The following is a 23,846-nucleotide window of genomic DNA, read 5'->3' as shown; positions in this document are numbered from 1 at the left end:
AAGACTTAATTTTTCTTCTAAGCTCAGTGACAGATACTACAATGATTCCATGTTCCCTTGCTGACAAATTTAGAAAAGATACCTTCCCCATCCAAAAAAATTCTACCAAACACCAATTGAAGAGATTTTGATTTAATTTTCATCACGTTCAAATCAAACAGAACTTTTAATACTGCCTTCTATGAAATTATGGGAGAAGCTGAAAGAAACTCTTTCCAGAATCATACAATATCGAAAAGAAAAATAACGGATTAATTAAGAGTTCCTTTATCTTTCACCCACCTGTACTGTTTGCCAATAAAGCTTCAGGGAAAGAATATTTATAGCAGGTTTCACCTCATCTAATTTTAGCCATCTAAACTTTTGACTTGAAGCATAAACTCTGTGTTTTGGCTCCTCCTACGGTCACTGAATAGAGACAGGTATCTCTAGAAGGCAATAAATCCCATTTTAAGATGTGTGTCCAAAATCCTAGATAACACTTCTCCACCTAAAGTTAGCTGGAGTTATCTCACCTACCATTCACTGGTCAAATTTAAACTAAATTTATTCATACACGAAGGATGCCACTCATCTCACTGAAATGTGACAATAGTTAAGCATTGAGCTCAATCTCCCTACTTTTCCTGTGGTCAAAAGAGAACAATGCCTTTCTCAAGCATCTATTATAAAATGGAATAAAGCATGCTCTGGAGGCACTTCTCGCTCAAACCACCCACACAGGCTGCCTGGACAGCTATCTCCAACTAGTCACGTCATCTAAGATAATGGAAAAGTAAGCAAGATAAATCCCAGACTTAGTGCACAGCAACACAAACACTTAGATTAGATTTGGCTGAGCAGGTACAGAGTGTTTAAATTTTACTTACATAACGCTAATAATACAAATAATCAAATCTAGACTATTTTAAGTACTAATAGTGTTAATTTAAATTGAACTTTACATTCATAGGGGGTGTTGGCATACCAGGGAGTCTAGAAGATAAGTCCAAATCCATTTGGAACAAAATCAAGCAGAAAGTCTACAGAACATAGACATCTGTTAAGAACTGCAATAAAAACCCCTTGCAGTTTTCAGTCACTGACCAATGGGGGGTTTGGGGGAGGGGTAAAAACATACTTTATATCCAGTTATAATACTGTTTGCTATCCCAGTTAAATTCTTAATATCTTTGATAGTTTTGGTTTATATAAAAATGCACAAATAGCGTTTCTAACACAGCTGCAGGTCCTCACATGAAGAAAGACAAGACAGCCTTGGAGTAAAGTAGCTCTGTCTAACATTAGCAGCTAGCAATATGTTTAATGACAGGAACATATCTGTTGATATTCTAAAACGATGATAAAAAAATAGGGTTATTTATGTAATTTTAAATGCTACAGACATATTCAGAGATTTAGGTGATTTTTTTAAAAACCTTCATCTCACCTGAAATACATGATTTAAAAGAAGATGAATAGCATGATTTACAGAAACAAGACTGACTGCTCAGAAACCACACAAACTTTACAATAACCATTTAAAGTACATGAAATTCTGTAATGCTTCTTTTCCAGTAAAAAAAACAACATCAACAAACAAAACCAACCCCTTCCCCCCCCCCCCAAAAGCCCCTTCTCTTATTTAGAGGATAATTTCACAATCTGCTGGGCACAGAAATCCTGTCCAGTTCTAGTTTACAGTTAGGTAAGATAGAAGCAATAACCAACAGACAATTTTAGTGGTGATACTTTAAGGCATGCCTGTGACTGCAGTTCCTGTAGACATGCCCGAGTTAGTTTATGTAATGCCAGCAATATGAGTGTGGCAGCCAACAGCACAGCATAGTCTTGTCCAGTCACTTGCAAATTTATTTCCCTTTTTGGGTAAATATTGCAACCTCATTCTCAACACTGTGCTGCTGCAGTAGTCATTATCTCAGCTCAACAGTTTGTTTCAAACTACAGTATGTCCGTGAACTGGAGCAATGTGTTTGACTACAACACAGATGCATTCTACAGACAGATACCACTTACTTTTTGGCACTCCACTTACAATAAGCAGAAGATGCTGGACCGATTTCCTGGGCCCTCCTGAGGCAAACCCTACATTCTCACCAGATATAAAGGCCTCATGGAAATGGATTAATTCTCTGCTCCTGTTTCCTCCTGAACTATTTCACCTTGGCCCAAAACATTTGAATTGATGGATCTCACCTGAGAAAATATTTTTTGAAATACTCATTTGAATTTAAATAATTTCTTCTATTTGAATTAATTAACTTTTCTATTCCCTGTGAAAAGTAGAGCAGCAGATCGATTATCTCCACTTTACAGACAAACTAAGACTCACTAAAATTCAGTGACTCCCTGACACACACAAAGGAGTTCCACGGTAGAGGAGGGAATAGAAGCAAGAACCTGAACAAGATACAAACAGGATTCCCAGTTATATCAACAGCAGTTGTTTAAATCATATGCTGCTGTGTGTCCCGACACCCATTCTTGGGCTTCAAACCACAGTGCTAAAAGCCAACATTGGAGACCCACCAACAACATTCTAAGGCTGTAACACCAAGTATGACCAACCAATCAGTCAACACAATTAAATCACTATCAAGCTCAATTATGAGAACAGTTGTAAAACAATAAAATGTCACAATGTCATCAGCCATAACATTAGTCTTCTTTTCTCCCCCACTCCCAATTCTCTTCTTTTTGGAAGGACTACAGAGCTCCCAGGAGAATCCTCCACCCATCATGTGTGCCCTTCTTCACAACTCCAAGGACTAGGATTACAAAATGAAAGATGAGATCCTCACACTAACATCCTTCCATGACTTAGGACTTCATGACACCAAGTAAATACAATAAAAAGAGAATTGACAATGGCAGCACTAACTCTTTGCACATGCCTATAAGTCATCTCTCACGGGTAATTACATGCCAGTCAGTTAGTCAAAAAAAGATTAGCTGAGGAGCTTAAAACATTGCCATTCCCTTTACAGAAATTTTAAAGCAATCTACTCAGACTACATAAAGAAAGCTTTACGCTCCTAGCGCGCTTCCTAATGAGTATTCTTCTCAACATCACCATTACTCTGTCACTAAGTTAGGCTTCTGTTACACTCCTTTTGTAATCTTTCTAAGTTTGCAGTTTTAATGCTTGTACAAGATGATGTTCTGAAAGAACAGGTCAATCCTTTATTCTCATGCATAGTGCACGCTTGGATTTTAACTCCTAGAGTGCCACACAGTGGCCACACACGTTTTAATGCACAACAACTGATTCAAGGGTAAAAATCACATAGGTGAAAAGACTGCATTTCTGTCATCTTGACTCTTCATTGCCTCTTTCTGCAATCATTTATATCTCATTAAGACAGAAAACATTATTTTTCTGATCTGTTAGCATTTTACTTTTGGGATGCACTCACTTTTCACAGGACAAAGTACATGGAAAAGTCAATCAGGACCTACATATTTTGTGAACACTGGAACGTCAATATAGTGACATTATTTTACATTCATATTCCACACTAGGAATTATTTGCAGACTTCACAGGCTATGATGTTTTACTTCCTGCCAAACAATGTTGAGATTCCAGTTTTCCTAGAAGTGGCTCTAGTGCATGTATCCTTGCTCAGTCCTGTTCCATTCCCATGCTCTCCAAGATTCTTCCTGGCAATAATATTTTTGGAGCTTAAAAGTTCTGTTTTATTAGTCAGAAGGCTTTGCTGATGGGCTTAAAGCACAGATTTTCCCAGACAGTTAATATGTTGCTTCCCTTCAGCCTTCTACAGTAACTAGTAGGCCAGCTGCACAGACCAAGACATTCCGTATGTTTGACCAAAATTTGATCTGAATCAGTAAGCCTGTATCATGCTTTGGAATGACAACAATGTACCCCAAACAAGCAAAAAAATTTGGGATTATGTACTTCTCCCTTTGGAAGGACTTCCTGTAAATTTAATAGAAGTTAATATTTCTATTAAAAAAGCTTTTAAATAGGCATCTCTATTCAATTACATATACAATGCTAAAATAAGACAAAGGAATATAGGCTTTTAGAATCATCTCTATACAAACCTATTCATTTTTTCTCCATTAAATTTTACATGATTTTACCATAAGCATATCTGGCTTTCTACAACCAATTCTGATTTGCATAAATTCTTCCAAGAAAATGAAACAAATATCTAATTTAAAGATTTCTCCATTAACAGACATTTTTGCAACGATAGATAATGGAGAAGTCCTTGACTAGCTTGAGGAGAATTGTGACTGGTATAAATAGGCATTTACATCAACAGGAATCTCAGCATAAGTTCAATGTAAATTAAGAACATACAGTGTACTGAGAGAATACGACTGATCTAGGTATCCTGGGTAAATTAAGGTATACCTGAAATATATTTTTGCTTTTGAAAGAGATGGACATGTATTATGCCCTGATATCCGAAGATGCTATTCTAAACAGATAAAACATCTGTTCTTGGGATGCTAATAGCCCTGCTCCAACTGCAGATCTAGGCTGTCTCTCTCCCAGCTCTAGCACTATTCATCAGCAGAGTCCTAACCCAAGACCCCCAGCCATGGCTCAGATGAACAACTTACAAGGGTAGAATACTTTTTGCACCTACTTTTACCCTTGGCGGCCACTTCCCAGCCCCATTCCAGCAGAGCTCTAGGATCTGTCTCTCTTCCAACCCTAACCCTAGCCTCAGCCCTATGCATCACCACCAAATCATACTCCCACCATCATCCAAACCACTGCTTTCTCTTGAATTTTACTTCTTTATAAACGTTCATCATGTCACACAGCAAAATTGTTCTAAACATTCTTGTTTTGTACAAAAAAAAGGTCTGACATTAATAACATGGGCAATATCACTACTATGGCTACAAGACTTCAAAGTAGCAATTAACCCTATTAGTCACTGAAACACAGGCACTTGTTCTACTATAACTTTTCGTCCCAAATATCATTGTCAACTCAGAATTTGTCCACTAAGCTGGCTTGCCTCTTAGTACAGAGCAAATGGTTAGACTGAAAAAGGGGAGGGATCACAGTTTAGCATTTTGAAGGGAAGGGATCACAGTTTAGCATTTGAGATGTACTAGAGATACACCACAAAAGGAGTATCTAAGGCTTGTCCATCTAACAGCTGAATTAGCAAGGAAACAAATCCAGTAGCAAAGCTCACAGAAGGGAGTATACTGGAGCTTGCACATCCTTTAACTCAATCAAAAAAGACGGGCACTCAGGTATTATAAATCCTAGCCTGCATTTGGACAGGTTACTTAACTTTTGCAACCTCCATTTCTTCAGCAGTAAAATGGAAATAATAATTTTGTTTTTTCTGACAGTGAGGCTATGAAGTTTAATTCATTTAAATTCTGTGAAAACCTTTTGAGCTCTTTATAGGAAAAGTGTCACTTAATTAAGCTTTGTTATTATTCCAAAGGAGCAACTGTAACAAAAAATCCTATTTATTTTATTGTGTCTATTCCAATTTGCATATTACTGCCCATCCCCTCAAAATGAGTGCTTGTCCCTTCCTTTTCTGATAAGGACTTATGCTGGTCTAAGTGTGTTATATAACAAAATACTCTATTTAACACAAAAATATATCGTAAACAGTGACAAACAGATGCTACGACCATCAGGATTTTCAATATTGTTTTAAATTACATTGATCACTGTTCTTTTCCTGAGTTTTGTGACATTTTCTACCAGGTTTGCTTCTCTTTATCAGTTGCAATATATTCAAATCTCTTCTCCTGTCTATGAATTAGAATGGTTCTTAACTATTTTTATGAACATAGAAACAGAACACACAGCTTTGATTTGTCTGTCTATAACTAGGCCAATGTTGGTGTTGCTAGTTCTCAGTCAATACTGCATTGTCCTCTATTTAACTTCCATCTACTCCTAAATAAAATAATAATGGAAAGAAAAAGAAAAGACAAAAGAGACATTGCAGCCCTTAAGTAATACAAGCTATAGTAGAATCCAGCTGTCCTCTTTTAGATGTTCAGGGTTTAAGAACTCCAGGGTGTAGTAGCTTTCCCTCAGAGCTTTCATTTACTACTAATTCAATGATGCCTCCCTTGATTATAAACGCTGGGACAAGGAGCCTCATATATCTGAACAAGCACAACTATTACCATGGTTTTCTATGGGCTGTGGACATACTGCAGATCATGGAAGCCAATTCTCAGAGCATGAATCTGACCAAGGAACCGACAAAAACACAACAGGCAAGTTCTTGCCCCTGCTGTGGTCCCCATCTAGTTTGAGAAAAACGTAAAGGGTCCAACTATGCCAAAAAGCCCAAGACAGGCAGAGAATAACTTCTCAGAAGACAGCACTGGAGAAAAGAGCAGTAAGATTACTCTCCCCTCTCTTCCAGGCTACGCCAAATACAGGGCTGTGAGCATGAATGGGCCACATGGTGCTGCAAAGGCCATAGTTAGGTACACAACCCGAAGAAAATGAAGAGTATTTAAATGAACTTGGTGGCCAACTACAAGTGTCTAAGATAAAGCAAGGGGTTTTCCAAACCCTGAATAGCTCAGGATTTGACAAACCTGAAGAAAGTAGAAAGCCACAGTAAGCCCACTCCTCCATCGGTTACAAACACTGTAATGGACCTCTTAAGCATCCTGTCTGGAATTCCACACGAAGACTTTTTATATGAAATGCTGTGTGACCTTTAAAAACCAAAGGGCCTTGTATCTCATAGCTCCATGACATCTGAAAGGCAGCAAAATGGAAAACAGAAAGCCTCTCTGCACAGCAATGGAAGACTCGGATATTAAAATGTTAGAGAAAGCAAATCAATATTACTTCTTGCTGAAATGACATGCTCTTTCCAGAAAATTTCATAAACAATTTGGAACCTTAATCAGATGCAACAAGATTAGGTCACTACTAGTCAGCTAGGTCATATCAATGCTAAGTTGTTGCATTCAATTCAGAATACGAACAAGGGCCCTGGAAGCCTAAGTAGCACTTGTAAGGAAGCTATTTCCCCCAGTCAGAAGGTTTCCAGTTCATTTAAAGAGAGGCTTCTTCCTTGTGACATGAGGGAAGGCTTTTTCATTTTGGCATGCTGCGTAAAGACTTGATGAAGACTGGTAGGAGAAGGCAGCTCCTGCTTCTTGCATAAAGCTTAAAGAACAGGGTAGAGCACAATATTAAGGCATTTGTTTATCTTTGGCAACTCAAAGCCATCTTTTCAAGTAGACCATGGCTACCTACCACCAACAACTGGCCATCTCCACTAACCCATTTTTAACCTTGTCTACTTCAGATGACAAGTGTTGTTTGAAAACAGAATTGAAACATTATCGGGCACCTTTTAAAATACCGCTGTTTTCTTAGTCTAAATCACGTATGAAATCTTTGTAATAACCTCATTCTAAATGTGACACACCTCCTTTTTCTGGATTCAGAACTGACACTTTTAATCAACTGAAGGGACAGAACTTTTGCACTACTGATGTTCATCGGTTTCACAGACAGTAAAAAGATCTATCATCATTTCAACCTCTTTATTGTTATCTACACTACTCACTGCCCAAGAGACCCAGCTATAGACCTGGGCCCAGTGGTGAAAAGCAAATCCCCAATACCAATATGTTGCTTGTTCTCGCAATTCTTTACAAATCAGAGTATATATGAAAAATAAGGAAAACCATTTTAATTACCTTGCCATGAAGTTTGTGGACATCATATCTTATCTGAGCAAATTCACGGAGTCCAAATGATCCACCAACAAGGTACAGCTGAAAAACAATAAAATAAAAACAGATGTGCCTGGACTATTTAAAAAAATAAAATAAACGCTTTGCATACTGACCCACTGCATTTACAAGGGACCCTACTATTCTTCCAACAGAACACCAGGAGTTAAAGATAATAACCTCAGTGGAATACATGTATAAGAGAAAGGGGAGTAGCTGGGATGTCAGGGCTCTCTTACACTCTCTGGACCTACAGATTTCACAAATATCCTCTCTCATACAGAAAGAGCTGCTTTATGACTCAAATTTTCTAGGGGCTTCCTCCCCCACCCCTTTTTTTTTTTTTTTCTTACCTTCCCATATGGCTTCCTGACATAACTGCAGCACAGGAACCTTTACCTCACTGCCATGGGATTTATTCTCACCATTTTCAAACTTTAGTGGGGCAGTAACAACACCATGTTGACTTACACTGATGTCTGTACATAAAAGATACAATTAAGCTTCTGAAACAAACTATCTGATTGGAACTGTGGTTCAATGACACATTATCATGTAGGCTAAGAAATCAAATCCAGTGCACCTGCATCTTTATTATTGCCTCATTAGCTGCCTTGCAATTCCCTCCACACCTGTGAAGCTTATGAAAAATAATAATAAAGGGAAAAATGGGGGAAGGCAGAATTTCAAATCTGAATAAAAAATTCATTAAACTATTCTTTCTTATGACAGAGGGATATCATAAAACTGTCACTGTATCTTTATCATTAAAAATGCACAGATCAACCAAAAGATCGAGTATTGTTAACAAACACCATTAAGGACTTAGAAATTTGCTTAAAAATCTAGCTATTGTGTTGAAGAATTGGGGCTCATGCTCTTGCTCTGATATGACAGGCTCCGTCTGCTGTTCTCTGTTAAGGCCCCCGGCAGATGCACAGAAGGCCAAAAGGCTTCAAAGAGTTGCACATCTAAGGAAGGTGGAAACATGAGGAATCTCTAAGGACCTGAACTATAAAAAAAMCACCCTATTTTATCATACCACATTGCTGTTATGTTCCTTCATTACAGGCTGTTGCTGCAACTGGTAGGTGTTTTCTACAGAATGTTGGCTAATTACATGAAATGTGTAAGGCTTATAGCAACAGCCTGTGTTCAGTAACTGTTATAACTATGCTGCACAGAAAGTCAAAATGTATGCTCTTTCCAAACAGCATGCTATCCCAAGTTCATGTCAGTGAAGCCACAAAGCCTCACAAAGCCTACAGGTTGGTACCCCAGAAACTAATGTTCTCTGTTCACACAGTAGGGAACCCTTGACCAGCAGCCAGGCATTAAAGGTTCCGCAAACTCTTTCTGCCTTGGCCATTTTGATAAGGCTGAGAATGTAGCTGACAATTAGAAACAAACAGATCAAAATTTTGTGATACGAACATCTAGCTGCTAGGTCACAGGACTACAACTTCAAAAAGCCAATCAGAAAAACATCATGTGGTAGCAAGTAATTTTTAGTGATTACAAATTTGACCTACCCCAAATTGGCACCATACTAGTACCATCACTATTCAAAGAATTAATGATGCTCTTGCAAACATTCAATCACCAAAATACAGAATTGAAAAGAAGGTATTAATATAAAAGAAAAAAAATCTCTTCCCCATATGTCTGTATTTTGATAACAAAGAGTAACAGGAAACAGAAAATGAAAATCTTTAAAATAGTTAAAAGGAACCTGAATATTACTCAAGATTTATTTAATCAAAGCAGAAGATTTTTCAGCTGCAGATATGGTAACACAAAATGCTGAAAGTCTCAAGGATCAGGCAGTAATTGAATCCTAATATGGTTGACATCTCAGCATAAATTTTCTTTAACTGGTCTTCTTTACTTGCTAATGAGTACTATGCTAATAAACAGACTAAGGGTTAACATAACTAACTTCATGCCCTAACAAACAGAAATCAGAAGTAGTATAGAAAATCTTACAGCTGTCACCAACTGTAGTTTATCGTCTCTGTGTATATTAGCATGTTTTCAAAGAATGGCTATAGCAGCTGCGCTAGAAAGGGTTTCAGTACACAGCTATTAAACTAGGTAGAAAGCAGTAATTGCTCATGATACCCATTAAAAAATAGTTTGCCCAACAACAAACTTGCATCAAGTATACCATTCTGAAATGCAATATGAACAGATGGAAGACTGTCCTTTTCCTCATAACCCAGCTATTACTTAACATAATGAAAAGATACACTGTCGCTTAGGGAAGTCACTTCCCAATTAATAAAGAATTACCACATTCTTTAGCTTTGACCATTTAAAACCATGCAAGGTTGTTGCATGAAGTAAGTCATGTCCTACTCTAGGTATTTTATCTCATCACATCCTGTCACTTTTTGACAGCAACAATTTATTATATACTGCATTTCACATTTGTTAACTATACAAATGATAAAGAAGTTGATACGCATACACCTCTGTTCCTTAGGACAGGTTTTGGCCTGAAACTGTAATATTACTCACACCACCTTTATACTACTAAAGGCACAAAAAGCTTAGATTCTGATTTACTTTTGCTCTTCATACCCCATAAGCAGTCTTCATAGCCTGGCAAGTTGCACATTTCGCTTAACATGCACATCAGTATGGATGCCTTTACACTTTACTGCAATGGGTGATTTATATTACAATGAAACATCAGTTCAGCTGTATCAGAGTCAAAGCACATCAATGCTGTCATAAATTACAAATGTCGCTAAAATATTAAACAGCGTAATGCTGGAAGATCAGGATTAAGATTATATGATACAGCATAATTTTCAAAAGCACAGAATATGCATAAAAATATAAATAATGTTTTAAAATCTTATTTGACCAAAGTTCTGAAGAACCAAACATAATGTCTAAGATTTTATTGCAAAAGGGTATCAGAATCAGTTATATGCAACACTTTTAACCAGCCAACAGCACATCAATGCAGTTAGCTGACAACACTGAACATGAATTGCCTTGATCTACACAAGCTGTAACAGCAATGGACAGCTATTCAATCAATTATATTTTTGAAAACTGTGTTCAAAGGCCATTAAAAAGAAATGAAGATAAAACAAGGGGGCATCAATGAATTTATGCAACTATAATAGTATTAAAGGTAATACAGGTCTTGGTGACATAATTTGTTGAGTGGAAATGTTACCCTTGGTTTAAGTGTTTCCTTTCTCCTTTGCATTATGAGGGAAGATGTCCTCATTACCTTCATTTACGTTAATTGTATTTTATGTAAGAATACACACATACAAACAACAATGAAACATTAAGATTCAGCGGTCAGAATAATCAGAAGTGTGATAAGCCTCAAGTGAAACATTCCAGCAACATTATTAGCTTGTCAGCTTTATATATTCTGTACGTATCACATATATTTCTGGTTTCCCTATTTGTAAGATGGAGATAACAATTTCTAAATCCTTTGATAAACACTCTGAAGTTAAAAAAGCAGTATAGTGGATGAATTTGCCCAAGATCTCACTTTAAGCCACGGACAAAAGCGAAGTCCAGTACATTCCATCCACTAGTCCAGACAAAAACACAGGACAAATCCTAGCAGAAGCTATTCAGAATGAAATACAAATAAAACAATCAGGCTGAAAAAGTTGTAATGAAGTTGGACACAAGTTAATACTCCAGTTAACTGAAAGCGGAGGAGTAATTCTACATATAATGAATATTAGGATGTATTTTTCTTCATTCCAGTGTTAGAATCATACAGAAACCTGGCTTACTTCATAAAATGACAGGACTTGTACATCTAAAGACTACCCAACCTGGAAGGTTCAGATATACCTGCACTCTTTACTGTGAGGGAATGGCTACTGTTTTATATGGTACAGAATATGGAAAGAAGAAATGTTATTATGTAATTAACATCATCTATCTAGTTATTTGAATGCATTCAGCAGATGGCTAAAGCAATAGTATGTTTTCACTTTTTTCTTTACACTGAAGTTTACCTAGCCAGCACTTAACACTATTTAGCACAAACAGCTTGACAGTACTGCTAGCACAACCCCCCATCAAAGACCTCACCACTGGATTATTCCTTTATGTCTCAGTGACTGCACAGCCCCCTTCACAATGTTGTAATGTAATTATGCACACATGGAAGACTTGCATGTTGCAAAATAAAATGAAAGATAGGATGTGACATAAGAGGACCATCTGTCACATACAATCAGCAACCTTAATAAATGATTTATGTAAAAAAAAAAACTGACATAAAATTCTCTTTAATAACATTCTTCTAAAAATTCTATTTGTTCACTTCTCCATCGGGATGTAGGTTACGTAATTAGTCATGGATGGCATCAGACTGATAACTTAGATGCACCTTAGGATGGGGAATGCTTGTGTTTGTCACCAACTACAATGAGCTGTTCACCAAGAAGCCCACAAGAGCCTGCATTTACAGCAGATCCCTGCTTTTTTAGTTTCCTGCATAATCTGAAGCAGTCATCTTCAGCCCCTTAGGTTAACAAAATAACAAGAAACTATTTCTCTGGCATCACTAGCCATTTGCTGTATTACAGCATCCCTGTTGCTAGAGAGACTCATTCCTGCTGTAGCACTGATTGTGAAAGCCAGATTACAAAATTACATTCCCTTTGTCATAAATCCCTAAATTAATCATATCACAATATTCAGTGCTGGCAACACAGATTATGCATTGGTGGAAAGAAAGCAGGAAAACACTATGATATATATCACTGGAGAAGGAACACGGTAATTTTCTAGCCTCTTCTTCAGTATGGCTGCAGCAAAACCCTCCAGCTAGTCATCATGCAGCTTCAAAACCATAACAGTCATGTGAATAATTTTTAGTTTGCAGTGATCACAGTTAAAAGGTTTTGGGGGTTTTCTTTTTAAAGAACTGTCATATATGCAGTTCAGGGCTGGTGAAAGATGCCAATTTGAATGCTGAGAAGATTGAAGTCTCTTATTTATTCCCTAAATAAAGCAGCTTGGGCAGCAGCACTGCAAACTGCCAGTCCCACAAAAGACCTAGGCAAGTAACTCTGACCTGAAGTGTCCCCCTCAGAGTCCTAACTCTCAGTGTTTATTTTCCACAGCCATTTCCACACTTGGTTCTAACGCTGAAACTGCTAAGAAGGGATAAAACAGTGCAGAGGCTTTTCTCAGAAACTTACTAAATCCTCCCTCCCCTTAACCCCCTGTCCCCAAGCAGAAGAGGGTGTCCTCTTCCTTCTTTTCTGCAGCAGATGGAAATTATTTTCAGTTCAGGTCAGAGGCCTCCTTTGGGGGAAAAACAAAACAAAAACTACAAATGCCTTAATACTGATTTGATTCAAATACAGGACAAAATATGAGAATGCACTGACTTATGTGTATGATAGAATCCACAAATTGCAGAAGGACTGAACTGCATTACACGGCAAAAACAGCAAATGAAATATGCCAATATATGACCACTCTGATACCATGCTGGCAACCCCAGGAGAGCAGCTGGTATAAACCAGAGCCACTGATAACAGCATGGTGGAGCAGAATAATGTAGTTTTATAGAATATGGAACTTTGTGCAGAGCATTAAACTTGATTCAAGGTATCAGGTTATCTGGATCAATACAATGTATGTTCAAAGCAGCGAGCCTGAAGATTGCAAATATGAATGGCTACAGGCCACAAAGTAAAACAGAAACAGGTCATATACTTTCAGTGCTACTATTCCATGTCCTAGGAAGAAACAAAACCCTTGTTCATTAAAATGTCCATTTCATAACAGGTTGCAAAGTGCAGAAAATGCATTTAGTATAAACCAATCTGAGAACAATGCAGAAGAGACAGCAACCCACATGTTCCTTAGTGTGAGAACTAGCAAAAATGGGCATTTTCAGCCACAGTGTTGTCATTTTGCATCACATAGGGTACTTGGACTGGTCAGATGACAAGGGAATTTCACTCAGCAGCTGCAGCTGTTTGAAAACCAAGTCTGTTATAGCGGTCAAGCTGCAGTTTCTGAATACCACTATCCCTTTCTTCATAACATTCTAAAAAGTTAAAGTTCTATTTCTTATAAAAAATACCATTCCCATTACTCATAGGTTCAAATCTAGTCAAAGTACACTGTGATGAGAAACTGTTTTCATGTGAGGGCAACCTGATGGTCTTTGTTAAAACAACGATAAACTCATATCTACATTAAGAAACACAAAAAGAGACTATTACTGGTCAAGAAATACCTCCCCGTTGACAGTGCTGGACAGGGGCTGAAGACTGAATGTACTATACAATTAATATTAACCTTATATCTTTACATTCACTTGTGCCTGAAGAAGGTGGAGACTTACAGCAGGACTATACATATGGAGTGGAAAATAGGGAAGTCTGTGTTTATGTTTCTTTTCTGAGGCTCAGAAGGGAACTTCAGTCCCCCAAGTGTCAGATTAGTCCATTCTAACAGCATTAAACAACATGAATACATTTTTTATTTTAAAATGAAACAGAGGGGAAATCTGAAGTATAAAAAGTGCCTATTTGTTCATCAAAAGTTTATCTGGAAAATAGTACTCAAAGATTAAGAATTAAAAAAAATAAATAAAGAATTCATTGATTCAAAAGATAAGCTCAAAAATTTGAAGACCTGACAGTCAACTGAAAGATGGAAGTCAGCTAATTCAGACTGCACAAACTAGAATCCACAGAAGCCCATTCAGCTTGAGCATGCTGGCTTCCACTCTGGCACAGACAGTTCAGAGGATGGTTTTGTCTGGAACAGTTCCACACTCCACTGTGGATTCAAATGCACACAGATGAATAGATGCAAAGCAGAAGCACAGCAGAAAATGAGGACATATCTCACCATAAACTTAAGCAATATTTAGAATACAAGTCATAGAAACATTAACAGTGACAGTATGTGAATCACTGATTGGAAGCAACTGTTTTAAAATTCTAAAAATAGTTTTGTATTTATTGCTTTTCTAGGCTACAGATGTAATACTAGTGGGCTTTTACAGGCAATCACAGAATCACAGAATCGCTGAGGTTGGAAGGGACCTCTGGAGATCATCTAGTCCAACCCCCCTGCTCAAGCAGGGTCACCTAGAGCACGTTGCACAGGATTGCATCCAGGCGCGTTTTGAATATCTCCAGAGAAGGAGACTCCACCACCTCTCTGGGCAACCTGTTCCAGTGCTCTGTCACCCTCACAGTGAAGAAGTTTTTCCTCATGTTCAGATGGAACTGTCTGTGTTTCAGTTTGTGCCCGTTGCCTCGCGTCCTGTCGCTGGGCACCACTGAAAAGAGTCTGGCTCCATCCTCTTGACACCCTCCCTTCAGATACTTGTACACATTGATAAGATCTCCTCTCAGCCTTCTCTTCTCCAAGCTAAACAGGCCCAGCTCTCTCAGTCTTTCCTCATAAGAGAGATGCTCCAGTCCCCTCATCATCTTTGTAGCCCTTCACTGCACTTGCTCCAGTAGTGCCACATCCCTCTTGTACTGGGGAGCCCAGAACTGGACGCAGTACTCCAGATGGGGCCTCAGCAGGGCTGAGTAGAGGGGGAGGATCACCTCCCTCGACCTGCTGGCAACACTCTTCCTGATGCACCTCAGGATACCATTGGCCTTCTTGGCCACAAGGGCAAACTGGAGACCATTAAGCAGGATTTCAGAGCTCTGRGGATGGTGGTCAAGGGTCTGGGAGCCCAGGTCATCTTCTCCTCAATCCTGCCAGTGAGGGGGATGGATGTGATGGATGAGAGGAGGAGGAGACGGACTTTCCAAGTCAACGACTGGCTGTGCCGCTGGTGTTGGCAACAGGGTTTTGGTTTCTACGACCATGGGACCCTGTCTGAAGATCGACAACTGATGGCAAGAGATGCGATCCACCTCACAAAGTGGGGCACGCGGGTCTTTGCCAACAGGTTGGCCAACCTGGTAAGGAGGGCTTTAAACTAGGAAGGACGGGGGAAGGGGAGAGTTATAGTGCCAGGGTAGCTGGCAAAAGAGAGCTCAAGTCAGGATGCCTCCAGCAGGTGAATGCAGCCAGGGAAGTGCGTGTGGGATGTGGCTATGGAGGACCCTCTTTTACCCCTCCTGGGAAACCTGCATGCTCGATCACCTCTCTGAAATGCCTGTACACCAATGCACGCAGCATGGGGAACAAACAGGAAGAACTAGAGATCTGTGTGCGGTCGCAGGGCCATGATCTCATTGCCATTACAGAGACATGGTGGGATAGCTCGCATGACTGGAGTGCTGTCATGGATGGCTACGTGCTTTTTAGGAAAGACAGGCCAGGAAAGTGAGGTGGTGGAGTTGCTCTTTGATGTCTAGGAGATGCTTTTTTCTTTCTTCTGGTCAAAAAAACTAAGACAACTGGTTCATTAACAAGTGTGTGAGATGCCACTGCCATTCCCTAATGGTGCCTGGGAGCACTGACCACATTGCTGCAGCACTGTTAGTGTTTCATTCTAGTCTGACCTTTCTTCTTGTCCTGGATATATCATGCACAAGGAGCGAAATGCTGATTGAAGTAAGCTTGCCTTGTTCAAGCAATAATGTAGATGGCAATTTAGTACAGTCTGTGTGCATAAACGCTGATGGAAACAGATTTTAGAAACATGTTTATTCAGAGAAAAATTTTCTGCAGTTCCAAACTAGCCAGTCTTCTCTTACGGCAACAGTTTGAACAGCACTTAAAACACCAAAGCCAAGATCCTGATGGAGAAGGAAATACACATGGGAAGTATTTCTAAAAACATGTTCATTACAGGGTGGGAGGAGGAAAAAAACAGCAAAATGAAAAGAAGACTGAATCCACAGCTATAGATACAGAGACTGTTGCAAGATGCTGCAAGTTTGAAACTTACAACACTACATATAGCAAAACACATTTATTTTATGCGCGCAATGAAGTAAAAATCAACAACCAAGCCACAGAATACATTTTCTATCTGCTAAAATGCCACTTCAGACCCTAAGGATTCTATTTTTCCCTTACAACGTGTTCCAGTGAAACTGAAACTGCATTTGTATGTTCCTTTTGCAGCTTAAAGAGTCTTAAAGACCCTTGGCTGGAACAGGACAAACATGGAACCACAAATCCAAGTGTTGGAAAATATGAGATCAGCAGATAGTGTCTTTTAACACATTTTAAAAACTGTTATTGGTTTGCAGTTTTGAAGCTTAAACATGTTTCCTCAATGATTTGGAGTCACAATTTATACTTGTCCTAAAAAATGACTTCCAGCAACCTTCAAATGTTTTAACCGCACTGCAGAAGTAACCTTACATGTTCAGTGTCTCAGAGGACCAGTATGACACCAGATCCACTAGTTTCAATGCCAAAGAGCCTTGCTGTCTCAGGATCTTACAAAAGCGTAACAGCAATAACAGGACATAGGCAGACACACCCTTTTGGTCAGGCACAGTTGATTGTGGAATATAAAGCAACAGTGACTAAAGCTCTCCTTCTGAAAAAGAACCAATCATCCTGTAAGTTAAGCTTCAGATGGTAAGGAAAAAGTTCACATTACCATAGTAGGAAACTGACACAAAGATGCACAAGTTATCATATCACAGAGACTGTACAGTCCTCCAACATAACAGCAAGTTTTACAGATACATCCATAAGGTCACTAGAGTTCATCCCAACATCCACACAGATGTAATCATCTTCATGCTTTAGGACTACACACGCTGTAGCACTCAAGCTGTTAAGATATTCCATGCCAGGTTACATCACTCTCCTACATGCATACTGCTATGCCATGCAGAGATATCCTATGTGCAAAGTTTACAGAATTAAAGAAAACATCACTCATTGATCAAGATTTCTGACAGATTTAATTCCTAGCCCCCACAGTACTGTTGGTACTCATAAAAAAACACTCTTATCTTCTGAGAAAGCATGACTGAAAACTGTGATTTACACATCTTACTCTGAAAGCTGTTGTTGGTTTGAGGTTTTACAGATCAACTAAGAAATTCCCTTCTACACTTAAATATTCTAACAGCACCAAACTCAAATGAACATAGAAAAAAATATCAAGCTAATTTACCCTAAAAAGGAGGAAATACTCTTAATACATATTTGCGCATGTGCGTGCAAAAGGACAATCATAGACATACTTTGGACTGAAAAATTGAAGTCCCAGCTCCAGCACTGAAGCAGAACTGAGTATATCTATATCTCTGACGGATGGTTGTTTGACCTCTTCTTAAAAACTCGGAAGTATGGATTATGAGTGCTGCATCCTAACAAAAAGAAATATTTTGCTAATGTCTGAACTAACATTGATTTATTTTGGTACTTCTTTCACAGGATACGAAAAACAATCACAGTCCTCTATACATGAAGAGCTGTACTGAACTTCTCAAATTTCTCTAAAATATACTTAAGTCCTTCAAGCATCCCCTCATTGCTGGAATGCATTCTACACCTTTTATGTTGCTTTCCTCTAGACTTTCCAGAGTTTGTCATCATCTTCTTTACAATGGCACCACAAAGCTGGAAAATAACTCCAGCTGACAACTTTTGAGTAGACTGGAAGAGAGTTCCATGTTTTATTTTACTTTTTACATCAGTTTCTGTATCTTATAATGACATTTCTATTTTTTCACAACATTACAATCCAAATTCTCTCCTGCATTCCTGCTACCTACAATTATTCCCTATTCTTTCACATATTTTTCTTCTTCCTAAATTTAGCTCTTTACATGTGTCTTTGCTGTATTTCATCTTAATTTCAGACATTTTGTCAAAATTCTTCTGATCAGATCTACCAAGCTGTTTACAGTATCACCCATAAAATTTATGCCATCATCCAAGTTGTCAATTGCAATATTCAAGAGAAGCAGGCCCAAGACAGATTCTTCCAGGAGCCACAACACATAAGATGCCTTCTCAATTTGGAAGACAATTAATAACTACATTTTATAACATTGTCTCAACTGTTTGAGAACACAAATGATAAGAAGTACATCTTTGCCATACTTTCTCCAATGTATAATTTTCATGGGGAAGGTAAGGTCAGAAGCTTTATCAAAGTCAAGATCTAGCACAATTTGCTTTTCCTCACCTACTTACACCAGTTAACCTATCAAATATCTAATCTGATATATGATTGCAAAACTATGGTGACTTTTTTCCCCACCAGATCATCACATTCTAAGTACCTACAACTCAATCATGTAATGTTTTTCCAAATCCTTTACAGAGTTAAATTGGGCTGAACAGTATTAAACTGCTTGGGTTCTCCTCCTTTTAAAAGACAAGAAGTGAAGCTCAAAAGAAGAGTCCATAATAATCTGGCAAAGAACAGGACTGTGACCTAAAAATACATCCAGCCTTAAACATCCAAGCAGGATATTATTAAACTAAATAGCATCAGAACATTCAAAAAATATGCATAAAAAATTAAGAGAACAAGCTAATTTAATTCAAATCATCAAAGAAGCAAAGTTCTGGACAGTCTTTCAGGTATACATGCATGCAGTAGGATATCTAAACAGCTTTAACATTGTGCCTGGTCAGTTTTTGAAAGTGTTACATGACAAGGTTGTCTGCAATACCAGGGATTGGATTTGCTGATCCAAATGATTCATACAGTTGTTTTTTATAATAATACAGTTATTTTATTAGTTTTCATTTCTTACAAGTGCCTTTATCAGTATTTTAAGATAGATGTGTTCAATTTATATTTCCACTAATGTACCTTTTTCTATAGACTTCAGTCATGTGACTTACTTATATCACTTTAAAATAAACAACCTTTTCAATGCATACTTAAAATAGGATAGTCCTAATTTTAATAGGTGCCACTGTGCCACTGTCATTCTTTGGACCATTTAATTTTTCTGAGATGTGCTGTTCAAAATTTGAGGATGCCATTAATTTCTAAAACAGTATTGAAAATAGTGGATTTATCTTTGCCCTATTCTTTGTCCACCTTCAAATTTTCTTACTTTTTATGAACAAATTGTTTAAAGAGAAAAAAGACATGAATTGCATCAACAGAATCTTGTCACCAAGTTGTCCTCACTGCTGCTTTTACTAACAGCATCTGAGTTAATTTTTCCTCTAGTGTGCATAAGTATTTAGTATAAACAAGYGTGAATTATTTTATATTATGCTGTCTATTTTATAATTTTGTTTTATCCCTCTGACTTCAGATCTTTTCTGATCTCAACTATCTAACTCGTCGTGCCTTACCTATCACTTTGATCCCAACTGTAGCTATAACCTATGAARTCATTTAACTCATAAAATCTTTCCCCTTCTTTGAACGTACAGATTAGCAGATAAACTGTGCAGTTGGGGCTTACACGCAGCTAAACAGCTAAGGAGTTTACACAGACACATAAGCAGCATTTGAAGGAAAACCACCAACACGCTCTGCGCGCGCGGCGCGGCGGGCTCTCCCGGCCGTTGGGGCGTGGCTGAGGGCGGTAACGGCAGCGCCAACGGCTCCGCGTCGCACGCGGCCCCGGGGGGGAGGGAGCAGGGTGTGGGTCTTGCGGCCGCACGGCGCCGCCACAAGCCGCGGGGCGGGGCTCTCGCTCGGCCACGCCCCCGCCTCCTCCCCGCCCCCCGCGGGAGGCGGCCGCGGCGCCGGGCACGCGCCGCCCCCTGCCGGCCGGCCACCGCCTCCCCCCGCTCTCCCCGCCGCCGGCGCGCCCGCCCCGCGCTGCTCACCAACAGGGGGATCCCGAAAGTCATCGTCCTGCCCCTCCACAGCCTGCGGAGCCGCTCCATGAGCCCTCCCAATCCATAGGCCCCGAGCGGCTCCTTCAAGCCTCCGGCCCCTTCCCTAGCACTTCCGGAAGAGCGCGAGTTCTCCCGCCACAGCGGTCCTCCCCGCGCTGGGGCAACGTGCCCGCAGAACCCTGGTTCCGCTGTGGCCAGCGGTCCCCGCGGCTGGGGCGGAGCTGCTCCTCCCCCGCTGCGTCTGAGCCTCTGCGGCCTCTCTCCTCTTCCTCCGTGTCGCGCAACGCACCTGGCAGCCCGCGGCCGCGCTCTCCACCGCCCCGGCTGGAAGCGCTGCTGCCAGGCCCTTCGCCAAATGCCTGTGCGAGGGGGCGGCGGGGCGACATGTAGCAGCAGCAGCAGCAGCAGCAGCAGCAGCAGCAGCAGCTTTCAGCCTCCCCTCGCTGTTCCGTGAGGGGCGCTGTAGCTGGGCCTACGCTGTGTGCCCAAATGTGCCCGCATCAGACCCTGCCGTCTCTGGCCTCCCTTGCGCTACGAGAAGCTTCTTTGAACACGAGCTTTGTGAGCGCCTCATTTTGTTATAACGAACTGAAGCAGGTCCCCAGATTTAAGTCCTGTCAAAACTCCAGGAAATTTCAGGTACAATTTGAACATTGTTCCTGGGCCAGGGCATTCACTTCTGGAATGGGTTTGCTCAAATGAGTGGCATTTACGCTAATTTCTAACTGACTCCTGTTTTCATCTCACAGTTTTCCTGTTTGGAGGCAGGTCTCTTTTAATCATCATTCTGCCAGACTAGGCAAGAATATGGAGGGTTTGTGCTTTAAAAGTTTTTAAAGTTATTGATTAAAAAAGGCCACAGAATACTTACTGGACTTCTCTGTGTTATACACATGCATCTACATATACATATCGCAAAAGTTGTTTGAATTAAAGGACTTTTGTTGAGCATACACAGCATGCGTGCTGGTACCTAATGGTAACACAGTGCAGTCCATGGACTTATGGACAATTTCATCCCCCCTAGTGGCTTTTCTCAGGAGAAACATGGAAGGCTTGGTTGGGGAGCGCATCCCCATGTCCTGCACCTGGCATAGCTGAGTGCTTAGGTCATACGCAGCTTTCACTGTATCCATGGGAAAGAAAGGGTGGGTCTGGAACCACAGCATCTGCTGCATAAGTAAGCAGCTAGGATTTAAAGCCAGGAGATGCTAGTAACAGTCTGTGAATGTTGAAAGGGGAAGTGAGACTTGAAATGATCTGGCTCCATGGTTGCCAAGCCCGGACTACCTGCAGCCCCTCTGAGATTTCTGCTCCTATTTATTTATTTGTCACCTATGGCATGTGGAATGAAATCTGCCCGCTCTTTATTCCTCCTGGAAACTTGTTTGTTCAGACACCCTATTCTTGCTATGTGCTTGTACCACACCTAGCACAGTGGCATTCTTGCCTTTGGAGGCTGCTAAGCACTACACTATTATTCTTAGTGTTGATTATTTTGGCACCTATGAAGACCTTATTACTAATATCACAAACCATTGTATAGATATACTCTGGTATTATATTAAAGAAAATGTAATATTGCATTAATGACTGGTAGTTCAGTCTGTATTCTAGGACAGTGAAAATAGTTACTCAGTACAGCATAGTCCCTAAAGATGAGATGAAAGCACCGTCCACAAAACTGCAGTAACTCAGGCCTGACCCTGAAGTATCCTACTAAGATAAAGTTCCTTTTGGATGTGTGTATGCAGAGAGGGAGCAGAGTTTTCTGTCAGTACAGACACCTTTGAAGCCACAGAAATTAGAAAACAACAACAAAAGACTAGAGAGAAAAAGACTCTCCAGATAACCCCAAGGCTGAGAGGGAGCTCAGTGCTACCACGTGGCCAGATGGTTTATCACAGGGAGTCCCTCAGGAGAGGCTCCCTTCAAAAATCTTGAAAGTGAAAGAAAGAACACGTTTCCCCAGATAGAGCCAGGTGACAGAGAATGGTTGTCAGGAAAGAAAAAAAAAAAGGAAAAGCCTGCAGAGAATYGTTTGGGATGAAACAAAGGCTCATGCTGTGCATAATGAAGAAAAATCCATGTGAGCATTGATAGTTGCTGCAGTGTTCCCAGCAGTGAAGAGAGTGCTGTTCCATCTGTCAGCAAGGTGAGGATTGCCTTTTCTTATTCAGTGAGCTCTAGATACTGTGATTTGGGGACCAGAGAAGATTAACATTGCACATACATACGTACTATGTAAAGACTTCCAGCAACAGAGATGTATTTCAAATATGTGGGGTTAATAGCCTCACTGAACATACCTATCTGTTTTGTGTTGAACTCCTGAAAAAAMCGTGACCTTCCAGTGAGATCCCTTGACTCAAATTCTTGAAAATTTTCTGTGTTCTGAAGTGATTCTGTGATCAACGATAAAAGTGCTTCAGCAGGGTGATTATTTGGTGGAAGAACTTGGCTTGGGCAAAGTGGGAGTCAAAGACAAAATCTGACCCTCTGCAAAAACACATTCAAATGCTGCCTGGTTCAGCTGCACTGACTCTCATCAGACCTAGGGATTTCAGCTCCCCTCACACATCTCAAAAGCCAGCCTGCAGAACTGAGGGCCTCATCTGGGATGGAGGCTTGTCAGAAAAGCAAGCGGCTTCTGCAGCTTTCAATTGTGATGCCTTGGCAGGGTTGGGAAGGAAAGCAGGACTGGAATAGCAGGGGACGTTGCTGTTAGGATTGATAAGCACTGAGGGTGCCATTGGAGAGAAACATATGCAACTCCTAGCTATGCACCCTAGTGAGTCCTGAGGGCTGTGTTAATATTCACCCAGTGGATAACCAGAACATAACCAGCTGAATCTTTGCTTGTAGCAAAAAGCAAGTTGTCCCAACATGGTTAAGCTACACACATGCAGTCCCCACTAGCTTTTGTAGGTGAACACACACCTTCACTGAGGGCTATCCTCCTTCTGTAGTTTTGAACTTTCCATCAAAGCTCACTGATGAAAGCAGTCCTCAAGGTCAAGCCACTAACAATGATGTGTTTCATTTTGTCTGGTTTCCTAAGGAAATAAGGCTGCCAGGGTCATACTGTCTGTTTGCTTGCATTGTTATCCCTCATCCGAATCACACTGGATTCCCTGGTTCATTTCAATTGTGTGACAGAGGAGTAAAGAGCTCAAAAATTGTAATGACGACTGGATAGAGGAGAGAGCCTGCAGATGGGCCCTGGGAAAGGCTGCACTATGAGTTCTCCTCTCCCTAGGCAGCCAGATTAATCAATTGTGGGACACAGACACAGCCATAAGAAGCATAACCCCACAAAGAACAGCCCCATTTAGCCTGCAACCAGAGACTACCAGAATTAATCACTAAAATAAAATACTAAACCAAC

At 40.1% G+C, this 23,846-nt stretch overlaps 1 protein-coding gene across 1 annotated transcript in view; it reads right to left on the bottom strand.

Moving 5' to 3' along the window:
* Positions 1 to 20,605, bottom strand: part of LOC112963687 (cytochrome c oxidase assembly protein COX16 homolog, mitochondrial) — a 47,298-nt gene extending 26,693 nt beyond the window's left edge. The window contains exons 1-2 of the mRNA XM_026060998.1: positions 20,447 to 20,605; positions 7,697 to 7,774 (exon numbers count right to left, since the gene is read on the bottom strand). Of these exons, the coding sequence (XP_025916783.1) occupies positions 7,697 to 7,774; positions 20,447 to 20,506 (138 nt within the window). The 5' untranslated portion in view covers positions 20,507 to 20,605. The remainder of the gene's footprint in view (positions 1 to 7,696; positions 7,775 to 20,446) is intronic.
* Positions 20,606 to 23,846: the final 3,241 nt, after the last annotated feature.

The sequence above is a fragment of the Apteryx rowi genome, unplaced genomic scaffold (assembly GCF_003343035.1).
Source record: "Apteryx rowi isolate R43461 unplaced genomic scaffold, aptRow1 scaffold_173, whole genome shotgun sequence".
NCBI classification, from domain to species: Eukaryota; Metazoa; Chordata; class Aves; order Apterygiformes; family Apterygidae; genus Apteryx; species Apteryx rowi.
This window is presented reverse-complemented; position numbering and strand designations above follow the sequence as displayed.